Source organism: Balearica regulorum, chromosome 3 (genome assembly GCF_011004875.1).
Source record: "Balearica regulorum gibbericeps isolate bBalReg1 chromosome 3, bBalReg1.pri, whole genome shotgun sequence".
Lineage (NCBI taxonomy): Eukaryota > Metazoa > Chordata > Aves > Gruiformes > Gruidae > Balearica > Balearica regulorum.
In genome coordinates, this window is record NC_046186.1 from 28,906,528 (window position 1) to 28,922,743 (window position 16,216).

Here is a 16,216-nt window from a genome sequence, read left to right on the forward strand (position 1 = left end):
TCTTTTATAGTTTCCAAAGTACTTTGACGATTGATCGCTTTGTTCAGTGATAAATTCAAAGTCAAACTGTTATCTCAAAAATGACTTCTGAATCTCCTTCCACAGAACATAACTGTCTTCCTCTGTGGTACCAGTTAATTCATCCCTTATGATCCCATTTGCAGGCGAAAGCTCACATGCATAGATGCCTCATGCTATTAGCATTCATTTTCTTGTCTGACTAAACAGGCGTTTGGAGATTACAGTACTCCTAATACATCAGAAATGCAAATAAAAAAGTCATATATTATTTAAAAATAGTCTTGTTTCTTCATTGCACTGAATATCTGCTATGAAAAGTGATTTGTTTGCTAGTTTTCTCTTGCCAGCTGTTATCTGAAAGTAACCAAGTCTCTGCAACTGCTTATATAATGCTAGGCTCTTCTTCTACTGGTATCACTTTTATTAGTTCCTCTCTCTATTCTGAATGCTACTTTTTGATAGTGGGAGAAAACAAAGTTTTGGGTTTTTTTCTTTTCTTGATTTCTTTGGATCCTATGCTGCACCTCTGTATAGACTAAAACCCTAGTAACATTATCCTGGACAGAATTAAGAATATTTCTAAGTATGCAACAGCTGTGGGAATTTTTGGCCATACCTAAATTACCTTTAATTCACTAATTACTTACTGCTAACAATGAAGATATAAAAGCACTGAAGCTGACCTGAGCTGCTCAGCCCACTCAGAAATCTGGGTCTGCAGTTGGCAAACCCTTACTGAACTCTGAGCTACTGCAATGAGATTACTGGGGGCGGGGGGGAGGAAAACCTACCAAAAACCCCAACAAGCTAATTTAACGATAGTATGTTTTAATGGGCTACAGTCAAACATGATTTGAATGTCTGTACAGCCTCTCCGGGCAACCTGCTCCACAGCTTTGCTTTCCTCATGCTGATGAAGTTTCTCCTTTTATCCAGTCTGAACATTTCTTGTTTCAAGCTATGCCTGCTGTCTCTTAAGCCCCTACCATGCACCCCTGTGAAGGGTCTCCTCAACACCATCCCACAGACACTAGGGAGGCTGCTCTTAGGTCCCCTGGAGCCAACTGACTTGTTCAGCCCAGCTCCCTCAGCCTCTCTACACAGGGCAAGTGTTCCAGCCCCCTGATGATCTTGGTGGCCCTCCACTGAACTCACTTCAGTTTGTCTGTGTCTTTCTTGTATTTGGAGAGCTAAAACCGGACATAGGCATACAGGTAATCATTTTGTATTGCCAGCAGATGGACATGTTGATTGCCCCAGCATCATTCGTTTCCCAGCCTACACATCCTTTATCTTGAACATGAAGAAGATCTTGGCACTCCCAGTCTAGAGCAGATTGAGCCAACTTGCTCACTGAGCAAATTCAGCACTGTGGAGCACTGATGTGCACCTAGCTCTGCCCCTGCAAATACAACTGACTCCATGTATTTGGTCTGAGTTTGAGCCTAAGCCTGCCAAAACACACCCTTGCAGAGACATGGTGTATTCTGGTAACCAATTCCCACGAAAAAAAACCAGAATTTTCTCTCTCCATTGAGGGAACAATCATGAGAGGATTTGTAGAGATTCCCTCTTCCCTATATCTCATCCTTCAGGTATATCCACAGGAGAACACATTTTCTGTTCCCCTTATTCTATATACTCTTCTGAACAGAAATCCTTAAAAAAACAGGGGTAGAAGACAGAGAAATTATCTGAAAAGTAGAAAGCTCTGTTTTCTACTTTTTTCTCCCATTATCTCTTTCCTCTAATGATATTACGAACAACATGATGTTAAGTGCTCTGAAAGTCATCTTGCCTTTTTACGCTAGTATGATTTTTGCAATCTCAAAAAATGTGACAAATGTAATTATGCCTGAAAGAAATAAACCATCTCTTCTCGCAGAGGCTGAAAGAATACTAAAACATGATCTGTACTAGTGTTAGCTAATTACAGTGACACCATTCATGCCTCTAGAATTCTGTTAGTGTCAGCACTTACATTATGAACCCCTCATTCAGGGGTTTATAACTCTGTTCTACGTGAGTTAGCTACTCTTATGGGAGTGTACAACATGGTTTTAATGGCTTCATTAGTGATATTTTCCTAAAAATCACTTAAATTTCAGTTTGAAATTTTGTAACTGCCTTGTCTGTGACTAAAGTAAGACAATGCAGTAAGACGAAACCCGTCCAAAATGTGATTTATATGTTTGAATTTTAAAATGTGCATTTTGCAAAGTCTGGAGGCATGAGTTGCTGTATGTACTAATCACCTTCAGTGTCTTCACACCCAGACATGATATTAGGGACTTCTGGAAAAGAAGTGAGATTCCCATGAAAAAAACCTTAATACTATCATGAGTAAGAAGAGAGTTTTATAAACACTAGATGTCAAATGAAGTTTTGGCAATATAGTTATCATACATCAGTGTCATAAGTTTCATATGTGAACACATTTATCTAGCAAAAGTCTGGCATCCTTTCTGGTATCTCTAAAAGTACTTACATACTGTGGAAATCTGCAGATAACCTATCTACTTAACTATGTCGATTATTTTAGGCAACATGACAAATTCACTGGTAATGCTTGAGAATGCAGACTTTCATGTCTGAAAACTAGCAAAACAAAAAAGCAGTCTTGCATCATGCTGGGACATGACATAAAATGTGGTTGTACATTTTATCCATTTTTTTATTTATATATAAAGCTATGCATTTACAGTATCTAGTACCTATGTGACTAACTGAGCTAAAGTTTTACAGCTTATACAAAAAAATTTCTATTTCTTCCAAAGGCCACTTTCACTCAATCAGAAAATCAGTATTTAAAGCAAGGTGATAAGGAGTAGCCTAAGACAGGGTTTTCTTTTACCCAATCCGAAACAATATTGCCAGTATATCAGAAAAAGAAAAAGACAAAAAGAATTCCTTGCCAGTAAAAGCAGTAACAAATTGTTCTCTTTAAAAAAGAAGCTTTTTTCTGCTTCTCTGCTACTCACCAGTTTCTCAATAAATGATGGAGAAGTAGCTCATTCAAAACTAAAACTATATTTCTTTAATTTCTAAGAAAGAGGTTCATTATTCATTATTGAATGATTCTCCATACCCTGTATCATTTTTCTTTTAATATTTCATTAAGCATTGCTCCAGTGAATTTTCTTCAGTTAAAAATAACCAGCTGAAGAAGATTTAATTCTCTCTTGCTGAGTTGACATAAACAATAAACAGTTTCTCTCAGCAGACAGTAGATGGTATATCAGCTTGGAAACCAGTGATTAGTGAGCAAATGGTGTGCAATCATGCTACCTATGCCATGGTACACATGTCTTGCAGTAGAATAGTTCTTATGTGATAGAATTTACCTTAGTGCTACTTACTCCTTACCTAGACAACAGGATTATGATCTCAGTAGGTAGATGGAAACATATCTTTGCTATATTCATCACCCATTCTAAATCTATCCTGTTGGAACAAAATCATGATTTCATATCTAGGAAACATGATGGAAGAATTGCCTCCCTTCATCTTTTTTTTAAGAATGTGTGAGAGAGAGCACTGTGCATTGCTACCTTTCTTGAAATAAAAGAGGGAGGGCATGGTTTCCTCCCTGTTTGTAATATTTTCCTTCTGACTGCTGATCCCAAACCATGGAAACACAGTAGTTTGTGAATAAACCTGTAATTCTACTATTAATTGAAAACCTAAATCTATTAATTGAACAGGCTTGCAACTGATTCTTTGAGTTCCTGAGAATATTTATATACTGATGCTACTACTGGGCTATAAAGGCTTAAAATGGGAGACATATTTTTAATAAGTTTTAATAAAACATAATTAAATATATAATCTAATAAATCCCTGAAAGATATATTTATGAAATGTATGATGGAGCCCTGCTTTCCTGGAGATGGCTGAACACCTGCCAATGGGAAGTGGTGAATGAATTCCTTGTTTTGCTTTGTGCAAATTAATTTCATATTTGCTTGCATGTGCAGCTTTTGCTTTACCTATTAAATTGTCTTTATCACAACCCACGAATTTTGGCTCTTTTAACCCTCCGATTCTTTCCCGCATCCCGCTGTGGGGGGAGTAAGCAAGCAGCTTAGCTGCCTACCCGTGACAAAAGCCTTTCCAGCTGTGTTAGACTTCTTACAGTTAAGTATTTTGGTTTACACTTATAAGAAAAGCATCTTTCTCTTTCATCAAGATGTAGCATAATATATAACTTACGCATTCTGTTCATACCTAAGTTACCATATTATACAAATTCTCTTCCACAAGATAAATTTCTTTCTCATTGTCTATGAAATTATAATAGACTTCTGTATATTTTTTAAACTTGCTATTTTAAAGGATATTTAAAAAATCATGTAGAAGAACCAGTTTATCATAAAGTATTTTCTTCTGCTGCCCTGCAACTTTAAGATATTGATGTTATAAACACTAGCATAACTGTGAACTCATCCTCTTAAAAGCTAGAAGGAAATAAGGAAATAACAAGTCATCCAAAACTAATCACAAAGTAAGTGAGCTTTTTGATCAGTACACATCATTGGCTTAGTTCTGCTCCTACTGAGGTCAACAGTACTTGGATAAATCTCACTCTAACTAATGGTTTGCTTTATTTTTCTCACAAAGCATAGGTTTGCTAGATCTGATTCACTGTGTATTTAGAGAAATTTTTTTTTTTATAGTTCACTGCCCTTTTTAGTCCTTAAGCAGCAACACAAGTAAGTGGAAGTGAGCTAGATTCTATTTCTTTTCATAAACCACCAACAGACTTGCTTGTTGAACTCCACTCAGTTTCCAAAAGCTGGGTCCCTCTGAAAATGCTGAACTTGTCCTGATGATACTGAAAGCAGATTTTAGTCCAAAAATCCTCAGTTAATACAAACAGTAGAGGAAGAAACAATGCTGCTGTAATTGCAAACAAAACCCCAAATACCTTTTGGTGTAAGTGTAGCACACCTCCGCAATCAATCATATACAATCTGTGTACCATAAACATGAAGTCATGCTCCTGATTAGAATTGTCTGTTAATGCAGGCTGAAATCTTGCTTGCTCTCAAACTTATTTTACTAAAATGGTATTATTAGTTGTATTATTCTTTCTTTTTTTTTTTCCTTCCCCAAAAAGGAGTAATAAAAGCAGAATAGAGGAATGCAAGAGTTTTGGTCCTTAGAAAACAAGAGGCATGACCAACGTTTGCACTGGTGAGTGGCTAGGACTTGTCCGTATTCCATCCTGCTGCTACCAGCTACCATCTCTCTCTGGCTGATGTTTTCATTTGTCTTTTTTTTTTTTATTTGTCTCATTTCCTAGTCATGTCGTGTTTTCCAGCCTGTCAACTCCTTGGAGCAAGACAAGGCTACTTATTGAGTGAGTTGAGTACAAAGGGTGTCTCCAACTTAGTTTTGGCCTTTGAGTGCTCTCCAATACCAAATGTTATATTATACCTACTCTAAAAGCCTACCTTGAAATAGGAAGGCAATACTGCGTTCCACTATAATAGCACAGAGCTAAGTCCTTGTAAATCACAAAGCAGCAATTTAGTTCCCCTGTTTGTAATTTTAAGGATGAGTACAAGGAAGGAAACAGTGAAAGCTGGAGGCTGAACTATATATATCTACGTGTACAAATAAAGGCAAGATACCCTGCGAAAAATCTTTCGAAAAATCATATAATCAAAAGTGGGGAGGAAAGTTGTTTAATGCTGGGGATATTTTTTGTGCCACTTGTTTTTAATTATGTTGCTGCTGTATTAATTACACTGCTAAAGCCATGGATGGTTAAATGAAAAAGAGAGGCTAATCTCTACAATGTTGTCTGGAATACGTTATTCTCTGCAGTCAGGAACAATTTTATGAAGCAATTTCTAAAGAGGTCTGTACAAAGCAAAATTTCTCAGTATGACAAAGAGGTTAGCTAATGTTGTGGGAGCTGATTTCAACAGCAGTGTTATGAAAACAAATAAATCATTTAAAAAAAATGGGGAACTATTAAAATCAAGATACTTTCCGTATCCACTCCAGAGTTCTGGAAGACTGGCATAGGCCTGTCCTGGTGGAAAAGATAAGTACATAGAGATGGATGAAAGGTCGGGTCCTAAATAAATCAGAAAAGAAAAATGTGGGTGTGATGTTTTATTCACATATTTTACTGAAAGTATAGCTAAAGTATCTGTTTGAAATTTCCAAACACCAGATATAAAGGAAGTTTGAACCCCCTCCTCAAATTTATAAAGTAAAAAGTGAAAGACGCATATTCAGTGACTTCATCAAGACCTGGTAGGGGAAGAAATCTTTCAAGATATATGAGAAAATATTCTTCATTTAAACAACTATGCACAGCACCAAGGTCAGTGCAGTACACTTTATCTAAATTAATAATTTTCTGCCTTCCATTGTTCAGGCTTCACTTTAAAGAATTCAGTTGAAAAATAGAACAAGCATAATCCTTAGATTTAGTTTGGCATCAGTCTAAGTTCTAGTATCCTTCCAAGTATAAAGGCTTTTCTCCTTTACATGGGAGAAAAAAATGCTGGTAGGGTAGGTAAAAATTCCTATTATATAGTTAGACACTTAACTCTGTTTCTTTTAATTAAAAATATTGGAGGTTTTTTCCAATCTCCTGAAACGTCTCCAGGACGGAGTGACAGATCAAATTTTCTTTTGCCTTATGCATCAACAAGGTCCTCATTTCATTACAGCAATATAAATCACAATTTGAAGTCCTGGCTACTCACTGAACTAACAGACCAGGTCCCATTTTCCCTAGAAATTTTATATTTTCTTGTCCATCCATCTAATGGACGTATCACTATATCTGTTTCCTCCTGTCTTACTCAAAAGGGAACTAAACACACAAATCACCTGGAGATGATTAACATGACAATTACTTTGAAAGCAGAATAGTAACTGTCAGGTTTGAGAAAAACAAAATGTAATAGAAGGAGAATGCTAAATAAAAATCACCATATTCATTGCCTTAGCCTTACATTAAAGACAGAACAAGAACAGAAAAGCTCACCCTTCACAATGAATTCTTTAGCACCAGTGAGTTTGTATGAGTTATTTCCTTGAAGTCATGCGTTTATGAAGTATGAAATGATATAAACAATTTTTTTGAGTTTTATTTGAATCTTTAAAATAGTAAAAGATGCACCACAATTTGAAGATTTTTTTATATGCTTACAATTTATTTTTCTGACTTGTCAGACACTTTATCTATCTACACTTATAAGAAAGCAAAAGTAATGAACAAAAGCCATGCCTTAAAGGTTGAAATCCAGCTACAAGCCAAGCACAAAGGGGGCAGAATTTCACCAAAGTGAACATCATTTTAACTTACACTGTGCACTGGAGAAGCCTGCAAACAAAAAAACCAACCAAACAAATCTGTATTATGTGCTACATGAGGCTAAGGTTTTAAACAAGGTCTCAAATTCTTAAACAAAGAAACAAATTTGCAAAGCTAGGTTTACAAGCTCCATAAGCATGTTATCACAAAACAAGGAGATGACTCTACAAAACAATGAAAGCCAAACTATTGGTTAGTAAATGGCAAAAATCTGTTCAAGGAACTGCAGAAAATTGCTCACAGAGGCGTAGGTGTATATAGCTGCTTAAGACATATACTATTTTTAAGAACAGTACACTTGGATGAATTTATCTTACCTGAGAGAAGTAAATGATCAGACAAAATAGATTCTTAATATACACAGAGAAACATATACAACTGACAATACTAACGGGCAACTGAACTGCCTCCACTTTTTCTTCTTTGCTTACACATTTGTAACAGGAACTATGTCTATAACAAAGTTTGTTTTCATACTTAAAAACTAATTCACAAATTCATGCCACGAGAAAAGTAATTCGCCCTGATTTCTCAAAAGTCTTTGTAGAAGAAGCCAAAACCAAAAAGATGAAGGAGGTCCAATTTGTTGAAAAATAGCATTTTGTTTGGCAGCAGATGTCAGTCAGTAGATAACTACTTGTCACAGAATAAGCATATCCACCAGTTAAGATTGGCCCCCACACCCACTCCTGACCGTCCTTTTAATGCAGTAATGAATTGCTCTTTTTGCCTTGTCTTGGAGTTCAATCATTTCATTTCTCTTACTCTTCCTGTCTCTTACCTCTTTTGTGTCCCTCTTCCTAATTATTTCCCCATGTAATGAAACATCACTGCACATAACAGTATTTCCTTTTTGTGCATGGAACCTTCTGTCCTTTCCTCCAGCTTACTTGCTCTTCCCTCCGTCTCAAGCATAACTATCCGTTTTCACCCTCTCCTCACTAATGAGGGTCTTTTTCTACTGATACTGTGACTGACGTTTCTCTTTGTTCATTGCTATCCAAAATCTTTACTCTGTTTTCTTTCAATTCTCTTACTGTCTCTTCACCAGTATGTGACATCTCCCCCTTACTATCAATTGTCTTTTTTCTTTTCTGTTCATTCCTGTAATTAAACTTCCAAATATACTGAAACATCAGAGATATTGTTTTTCTGTATGAAGTACTACTGAATAAAGTATACCAAGAAAGTAAGTAAGTTGCTCTTTTCATTCTGGGGGAGAATAATATTCATAGATCTGCCACAGCTAGGAGTCTCCTGTATTACTTCAGAATTTTTTTTTGCTTGTATATTTTTAACTCAGAATTGACACACTACAAAACACAGTAATTAACTAGAATTAATGGGAAAATTTCAGAAACAAATCTCAGCTCAGCCAATATAGATCTTCTTGTCCTGAGAAATTTCTGCTATACTATTATAGACAGCCTCTTATTTAAACTTCTAATCTGATCTGCATTACAACATATAAAAGGGAAAGATACATTTTATATACGTGTGGAAAAGGAATGTTTCAAGTTACTGAGCACCAATGAACTTTACCTATTTAACAAATTACATACTTGACAGAATTGAGAAATGACTGATCAAGTGCTGATAGCTGCCTTACTGCTGATACCTGGACAGGACTTTCATTAATACAATCTCTGTGTTCAAGCTCATTGGAATTATTTGTACTTCCATAGGGGACTATTTTAAACAAATAAAATAATCCCACTGATTTATGCTAAATTTAGCAACAGGAAAAATATAAACCTACTTCTCCTGCAAATGGTTATTTCATCCAAAATTTGTTTCAAATGCCCTCTAAGAAAGTTTTTAGTGGAGAGGTTCAATCTGAGGTCTAACATAAACAAAATAAATATAGTATTTTGTTGTTCAAATCACCTGTGAATTCTGTTTTAATACATCACAGAGATTAAAATACCTTACAAGATTTTAGCTGAACAAATAAATTTAATTTCAAGAGCAGTGTCTCCAACCTGACATGTTATATACAACATAACCAGTTTTAAAAAATGACTACGAATGAGAAAGGTGAATTCAGTCGAGTCATTCATCATTCAAGAAACCATCATGAGACAGGCAAAATAAAGATAAAGAATCTTGAATTTAATTTAATTTACAGCATTCATCAGCATTAGTTTAAATCTCTTCCCCAGAAACACACACTCTAAAGCAGGGTGCCAGCCTTTCAAAGGGAGGGGGCTGGATTATATCCTTTTTTTTTCTTCCCAAAAAAATGGTAGTTAAACATCCAAGAGGAAGTCAACAGTCAGAGTTAGGAAGCTCAGTTGAAGCCAGACCGTATTTCTGAACAAGACCATTATTGCCCATCAGTTGAGTCTTTATTACACTGCATCCTCTGAAGACAGTGCCTCACAGTTCGCGCAACACTACATCATGGAAGTCATTCAGAAAAATCAACCTTGCAATCTTTGTCACCCCTACCAGATCCTGGTAGTTAGCAGAACACGCTTCCAGTATCTTATATTTTGATAGCTTTCATTATCTAACTAGTAGAGGGAAAATTGAAATGTAATTCTGTACTTGAACTGAGATTTTGTTTTAAAACATTCTAACTTATGACTCAGTCTAGCATCATAGCAAATTGTAATTAATTTCATTTAATATTACACTTATATAATTATATTCATATAATAAATATCCTGTCCTCTTGTATTTACAGACAAAACTATTCAATAATCATATCATTAGAAAATTATTAAACACAGTATTAACATTGTATTGATTTCTGTCCCTCACTGAAAAAAGGAGAGTTCATTATTTCCAGGAGTCATCACCTCCAACTTCACTGCACCTCCTGCTCTTCAGTAATTTGGGAAATTTCTTTCTTACTTAACTGTTGTTTGGATTTTTTCCAGAATGGGCAATTTCAATGTAACTGAAATCTGATAAAACTGGAAATTCTTTATCTTGACTATAAACCGGCATACAGTTAAATAACTTAACTCAGCAGTTTGAGTCTAAATTTGTCCAAGTTATTTCAACTCCATTAGATTTAGACTTATTTACCTGTTGATAGATCAGAAGGAAAAGAAATACTCAAAACCCAGATTTAACCAAATAAGAATTTAATTTGTAGAAAGAACAACTGGAAAGAAATCATTAAATCTAGATATTTGAACTGACTTGGGTTCCTCCATCTTGAACATACAATAGTGGTTTTGGGAGTTGATGAGGTAGTAACTGGAACCAAAGTAACTCTTTTTTGTAATTCATATGAAGAAAAAATGCTTACTGAAAATCAAAGGTTTTCCAGAAAAATTTTCATGACAAGTGAAGGTAGAAGTTACACCTGTTTGGGTGTTTTGACCCTAAGCCCATACAGAAACTCAGACTTTTTGACTGTAGCTTTTGTTTTTCAGCAAAAAGATCGTTTCAGACTTCTATTTGCTTCTTTCTTTTTGTTTTTTTTTTTTTAAATAACCCACTCTTTTCCCTTATTCGATGTATTTGAAATACAACATTCAACCGATAAATGGCGAAATCTTTATGAACGAGCCCTAGATATTTTCATGCAAGTTTTAAATTGAACAGCTACAAAAGCTGAAAAATGGAAAAGTCATAAAGAAATAGTCTTCTAGGTTTGTTAATCTTAGTTGGAATTCACATATCATGAAAGTAAAAAAATGGCACTATGGGACAGGAAAAAAGGATCAACAAACACAAGACACTGCACCACTTTTTCAGAAGAAATTTTGAGGGCATTAAAATATCTGCTGCATAGAGGTCTGTGTGTAACTGAGACACTGCTTTTACTTGAGCTGCTGAGATTTAAAGTAATTAATCTCAGAAAAGATCATTGCTGAACTATCAAGTAACACTTATCTCTTTTTTAGATCTCTGTTTTCCAGAAGAGGAGAGAGGCCTGTATCTTAGAGCTGGTAACATAAGACAGCTGCTGCTAATCACAGACTTTGATTTTATTTTCCTGTTGTCTGCACCAGCAATTCCAGAAATCAGACCATAGACACTTGAGTAGAGACAATTTTATAATACTTATTCTGCGAGTTCAAGAGCTGCTTAGCCACTAGAAGCCTTTTGTGCTTAGTTAACTTTTGCTCAAACCTTTAAATGCTGCTTCTGACTCTACAACTGTCACTCAAAGGATCTACCCTCGCTGCAGCTTAACCTACAGACCCCAAGCGTCCCCTTAGAGCAAGTTATATTTCTACACGTAGTTAAAATAAGAACAAATGTCTTCAAAGGATTGCTCTCATTCCTAAATAGAGAGTCTGTTAAATACGTGATTTTTTTTTTTTTTTTTCCTAACTGGTCAGAATTTTTTCCAAAATTTTATACTTTTGGACACTTTCTTCAGATTCACAGAACCCGGCTTACCCAGCACTGCCCAAAAAGGCTTATCAGCAAACAATGAATGAATAATTTAAAATAATGTTCTTCCAAATATAAATACCTCCCAGGTGAAATCATACAGCAATTTCCTCAACTGTTTCTAAGTACTGGTCTGATCAACTGCTCTTATTACCATATTCTGCTAAATTTATAAAATTAATGTCTTTTTTTTTTTTTAACCCAATTTCTAATTTTTTGTTATTTATAAAGCGATCTGAAGCAACCATTGTGTACTGATTTTAACTATCCCAATGTATACAATTCATCAAGAAAAGGTAAGACACTAGACCACACAATCAGCAGTTTGATACAAATGGCAAACGCAATCCTTGAAGGGTGGTTACTAGATGGTAGCAGAAACCCTGCAGTTCTGGGAATAATTCCTTGCTGAGCACAGAATGTTGCTAGCAAATCAACTACAGAAACTTTCCAGGAGTGTATTTTGTATTACTGAATAAGTATTTCACTTCCACCGCACTGATTTTGCTTTTGTTTCACTGCTCAAAACCTGTAGAAATGCTTTATATCTTTTACTACTCATTAATATAACAAGCTCATTAAAGTAAATGAAGGTTAATTTATTCATATTCAGGTACTAGACTGGATAGATTATTGCATTTGTCTTTTAAATAGTTTGTCTTTCATTCTACTATCTTCATCAAACAGTATTCTGAATAATTATCACATTGCCATTATAAAGTTAAAGCACTATTATATTCTTATTAAGAACTTCAGGTCACCTACAGCATTTACACAAAATACCACAAATCTAGTCAAAGCACCTCAGGCTATGCAGTAAGAAAGTAATTCTCTATAGCATTTCTAAGGTCTTTACCATTTGGATGATTACATTATCTCAGTTTTATATTCACTAGTCAGGAGGTAAATGTCAGCTGGAATCATTGAATCTCAATTTTTTACACCTTTCATTTTGTTCAATAGGCTTTTTACCTGTTGTAATTTATTGCTCTTACTGATGAAAGTGTAAAGCAAAAAGCTGAGAGTGTAATCAAGGCTAATGGTGAACCAAATACCATGTGATAATAAATCAGCAAGAAAAAAATACTCTAGAGATAAATGGAGATATTTACCATTTCAGTTTAAATACTATTAGAACAACTGTTTATGTAAAATACAACACTGTACACACACACAAAAAAAAATCAACATTCTCTTCTTTCATGTAAAACAAAAACTAAAAGTTCAGGCAAGCAGCTGAATCTGAGGCTCTTTTGTAAGAAAGAAACGCTTTTTAATCATAGTATGTAGCAGTGAAGAGAACAAAACTTTATATGAAGAAGTATGTGGTGGAAAGACATTTGAATTTTATAAACAGGAACATATATTGTTCAAAGTCATAGCTTGCAGTAATCCTGATATTTTATTGTTTAAAACCTATTACAGCAGAGAAAATCCCCAACTCCTACACGAAGAAGCTGCAGCACACTTAAGTTGACTTTTCAAGAGTTATTGAAACATTTTTTCTTTATTCTGCTAGAATATTTTTTCATTAACTAGTCTTTTATTTTCTAAAAAGACAGGATGTGAAAAAAAGCAACTATAAGAAAACACCTCAACAGTTTGCCTAAGGACCAGCTACAAAATCTACCTGAAGTAAAAAAAAAAATTCTCATTCACTTCAATAGCTTTTCTGAAAGGCCCCAAGACAGAAGTCAGAACACATAATAGCTAATAACAGGTAAATTCAAATAGGAGCTTCATTTCTAGTTGTTTTTTGTTGGGTTTTTTTTCCGTATTGCAAAGCCTGCATACTAAGAGTCAATAAAAAATGGTTACGTGTATGACTTGTTATCATTCTAGTAAGAAAGATTAAACAAGTGTTTAATATTTCCAGTACCTTTGGATATTGTTTGACGGGGATCAGAACTCTTTCTGACAGCTTTATGTTTTTGTTGCTGATAACATCAAGATATTTCTTTTCTTCATCTTCCTTCTTGCCTTCGGAACCCTGAAATTTTTCAATTTCTGAAAAATATTAATAAAGAGAGCAATCAGTGACATGATATTTGTCATCCTCAGAAACTTTAAACTTACACATTACAAAACAGACTGTGCACTGAACACCTCTGCTCTTTGCACTCGTGTGACATCCACTGTTCTCTTTGAAAAAACCTGGACTGTCACCAGTGCTGAGAGGTAGCAGTGACAGTCCACAGGTCTGTCACCGCTCACCAATCACCACTCAACTGATTCTTCCCCAGATGAAACCGAAGCCAAATGATCTCAGCGGAAGAGGAACAGACGAGGCTTACAATTCAGTCTATCAGTCTTTTAAAGAGGATCACACCATCACAGCTTGATGCTATTTTGTAATTGTGACCTGCCAGAATGAAGTCAGGTTCTGATTGCAATAGCTAACTGTCAGTAAGAGTAGTAAAAGACTGAAGAAACTTCTTGTTGTTACTAAGGTTCCATTCAAATGCTTCTGAATTATTTAAAGGTTGTACAAAATAAGATAAAAAATAAAGTTAAAACTCTTGCACAAAAAGATTCTTCATTAAAGAAATGCAGTAAGTAATCGTTATATATATAATGATGGTATGTAGAACTTTCAATAAAATTTACAAAAATCTCTCCAAAATATATTCAAGTTGAATAGTTTTGACTTCTTTATTCCCAAAAGCTCTATAAACAACAGGTATTAAAAAACAATTGAATTTATTAGCCTGCAAAGAACATCTAATACGGTGCCTGAGCGCATCCTGATAGTAAAGGTACTACTGAAAAAGCTGTATTTGCAGCAGTGACATTATTGGTAGCAAAGAAAATGGCAATATTGATAATAAATTAATTATAACTGAATTATAGCCTAAAAGGGACAGCTGCAGGTCTGAGAAACATGCAATTTCAAGGCCCAGACAGCAAGCATGGATAAGACTAACACAGTGACAGCAATCTGTAACATATATACAAGTTTCTTTGATTTAAAACAACCATAAGGAAATATGTATGTAAGACAACAGTCCACATCACAATTTGTTAATAAATGTTTATGCTGCCTATTTGAGATCAAATACTTTATTTAAAGCCTGCACCAGCAGACAGATCTTGAATGCCATTGTTATAAGCTCTTCTAAAACCTCTCAGAGAATACACCTAGAAGTCGTCAGATGGGATACACCTTCCCTGATTTAGGATTAAAAAGTTATTAAAATAATAAAAGCATCAGGAGGAGAAGTTTCATTTTTATAAAATACTTCAGTGTACCTGGGAAAAAATGGGGTATGTTGCATTCACTGGGAGCAAGCATCAATTAAGCATGAGCTTCCAAAGCAGTATTCTGCAGTAAAATACTTAGTTCAGGAAGGTTTAACAGATAGGAATTTCTTTTAAGATAGCTTCAACACAATTATACAAAGGTTTATGCTATGGGGGTGCAGAGAGGAGAAAAAAGGCTGAACAATACAGAGAAAAGTGTTGCAAGTGCAGTAAGTATTGGAATGAAATGAAGGAATTAATTCCTCAGGTGCGTTGTGAACACTAGTAAGCGAGTTAATTCTCCAAGGTGAGGAAAGTGTATCTATTTGTAGAAATATATTATACCAGAATCATAGAATCATTTTGGTTGGAAAAGATCTTTAAGATCACCAAGTCCAATCGGTAACCTAACACTGCCAAGTCCACCACTAAACCATGTCCCTAAGCACCACATCTACATGTCTTTTAAATCCCTCCAGGGATGGTGACTCAACCACTTCCCTGGGCAGCCTGTTCCAGTGATTGACAACCCTTTCAGTGAGGACATTTTTCCTAATATCCAATCTAAACCTCCCCTGGTGCAACCTGAGGCCATTTCCTCTTATCCTATTGCTTGTTCCTTGGGAGAAGAGGCCAACACCCACCTGGCTACAAGATCCTTTCAGGTAGCTGTAGAGAGTGATGAGGTCTCCCCTCAGCCTCCTTTTCTCCAGGCTACAAAACCCCAGTTCCCTCAGCTGCTCCTCATAAGACTTGTGCTCCAGACCCTTCACCAGCTTTGTTGTCATTCTCTGAACATGCTCCAGCACCTCAATGATCGTCTTGTAGTGAGGGGCCCAAAACTGAACACAGTACTCAAGATGCAGCCTCACCAGTGCCGATTACAGGGGAAAGATCGCTTCCCTAGTCCTGCTGGCCACAGTACTTCTGATACAAGTGAGGATGCTGTTGGCCTTAAACGCTATTAAACTCTATTGTTTTGCTTGTTAGTTTTCTGCGCAGTCACTTATAAATCTCCTGAAGGAAAAAAAATAACAAGTGGTGGCCTCATCAATGACAGACTACCATGAGGCAAACCTGAATCTTCATGAGCATATAAAAACATTCATTCTTCCCACACCAGGCAACCCAGATGTGCTTTCTCAACTTGCACAAGTGTGCTTTCAGTCACAGAATCACAGAATGGTTGAGGTGGGAAGGAACCTCCAGAGGTCACCTGGTCCAACCTCTCCTGCTCAAGCAGGGCCACCTAGA

At 35.7% G+C, this 16,216-nt stretch overlaps 1 protein-coding gene and 1 long non-coding RNA gene across 6 annotated transcripts in view; both read right to left on the reverse strand.

Moving 5' to 3' along the window:
- LOC142600939 (uncharacterized) overlaps positions 1 to 16,216 on the reverse strand; it is a 734,111-nt gene that overhangs the window by 394,508 nt on the left and 323,387 nt on the right. The window lies entirely within an intron of this gene.
- KHDRBS2 (KH RNA binding domain containing, signal transduction associated 2) overlaps positions 1 to 16,216 on the reverse strand; it is a 380,284-nt gene that overhangs the window by 289,849 nt on the left and 74,219 nt on the right. For all 5 annotated transcript variants that reach the window (XR_012834428.1, XR_012834430.1, XR_012834432.1 and 2 more), the window contains exon 2: positions 13,602 to 13,729. Coding sequence is in view for 1 of the 5 variants with exons in the window: in XM_075747410.1 (XP_075603525.1) it covers positions 13,602 to 13,729 (128 nt within the window). In the remaining 4 variants the exon portion in view is untranslated. The remainder of the gene's footprint in view (positions 1 to 13,601; positions 13,730 to 16,216) is intronic.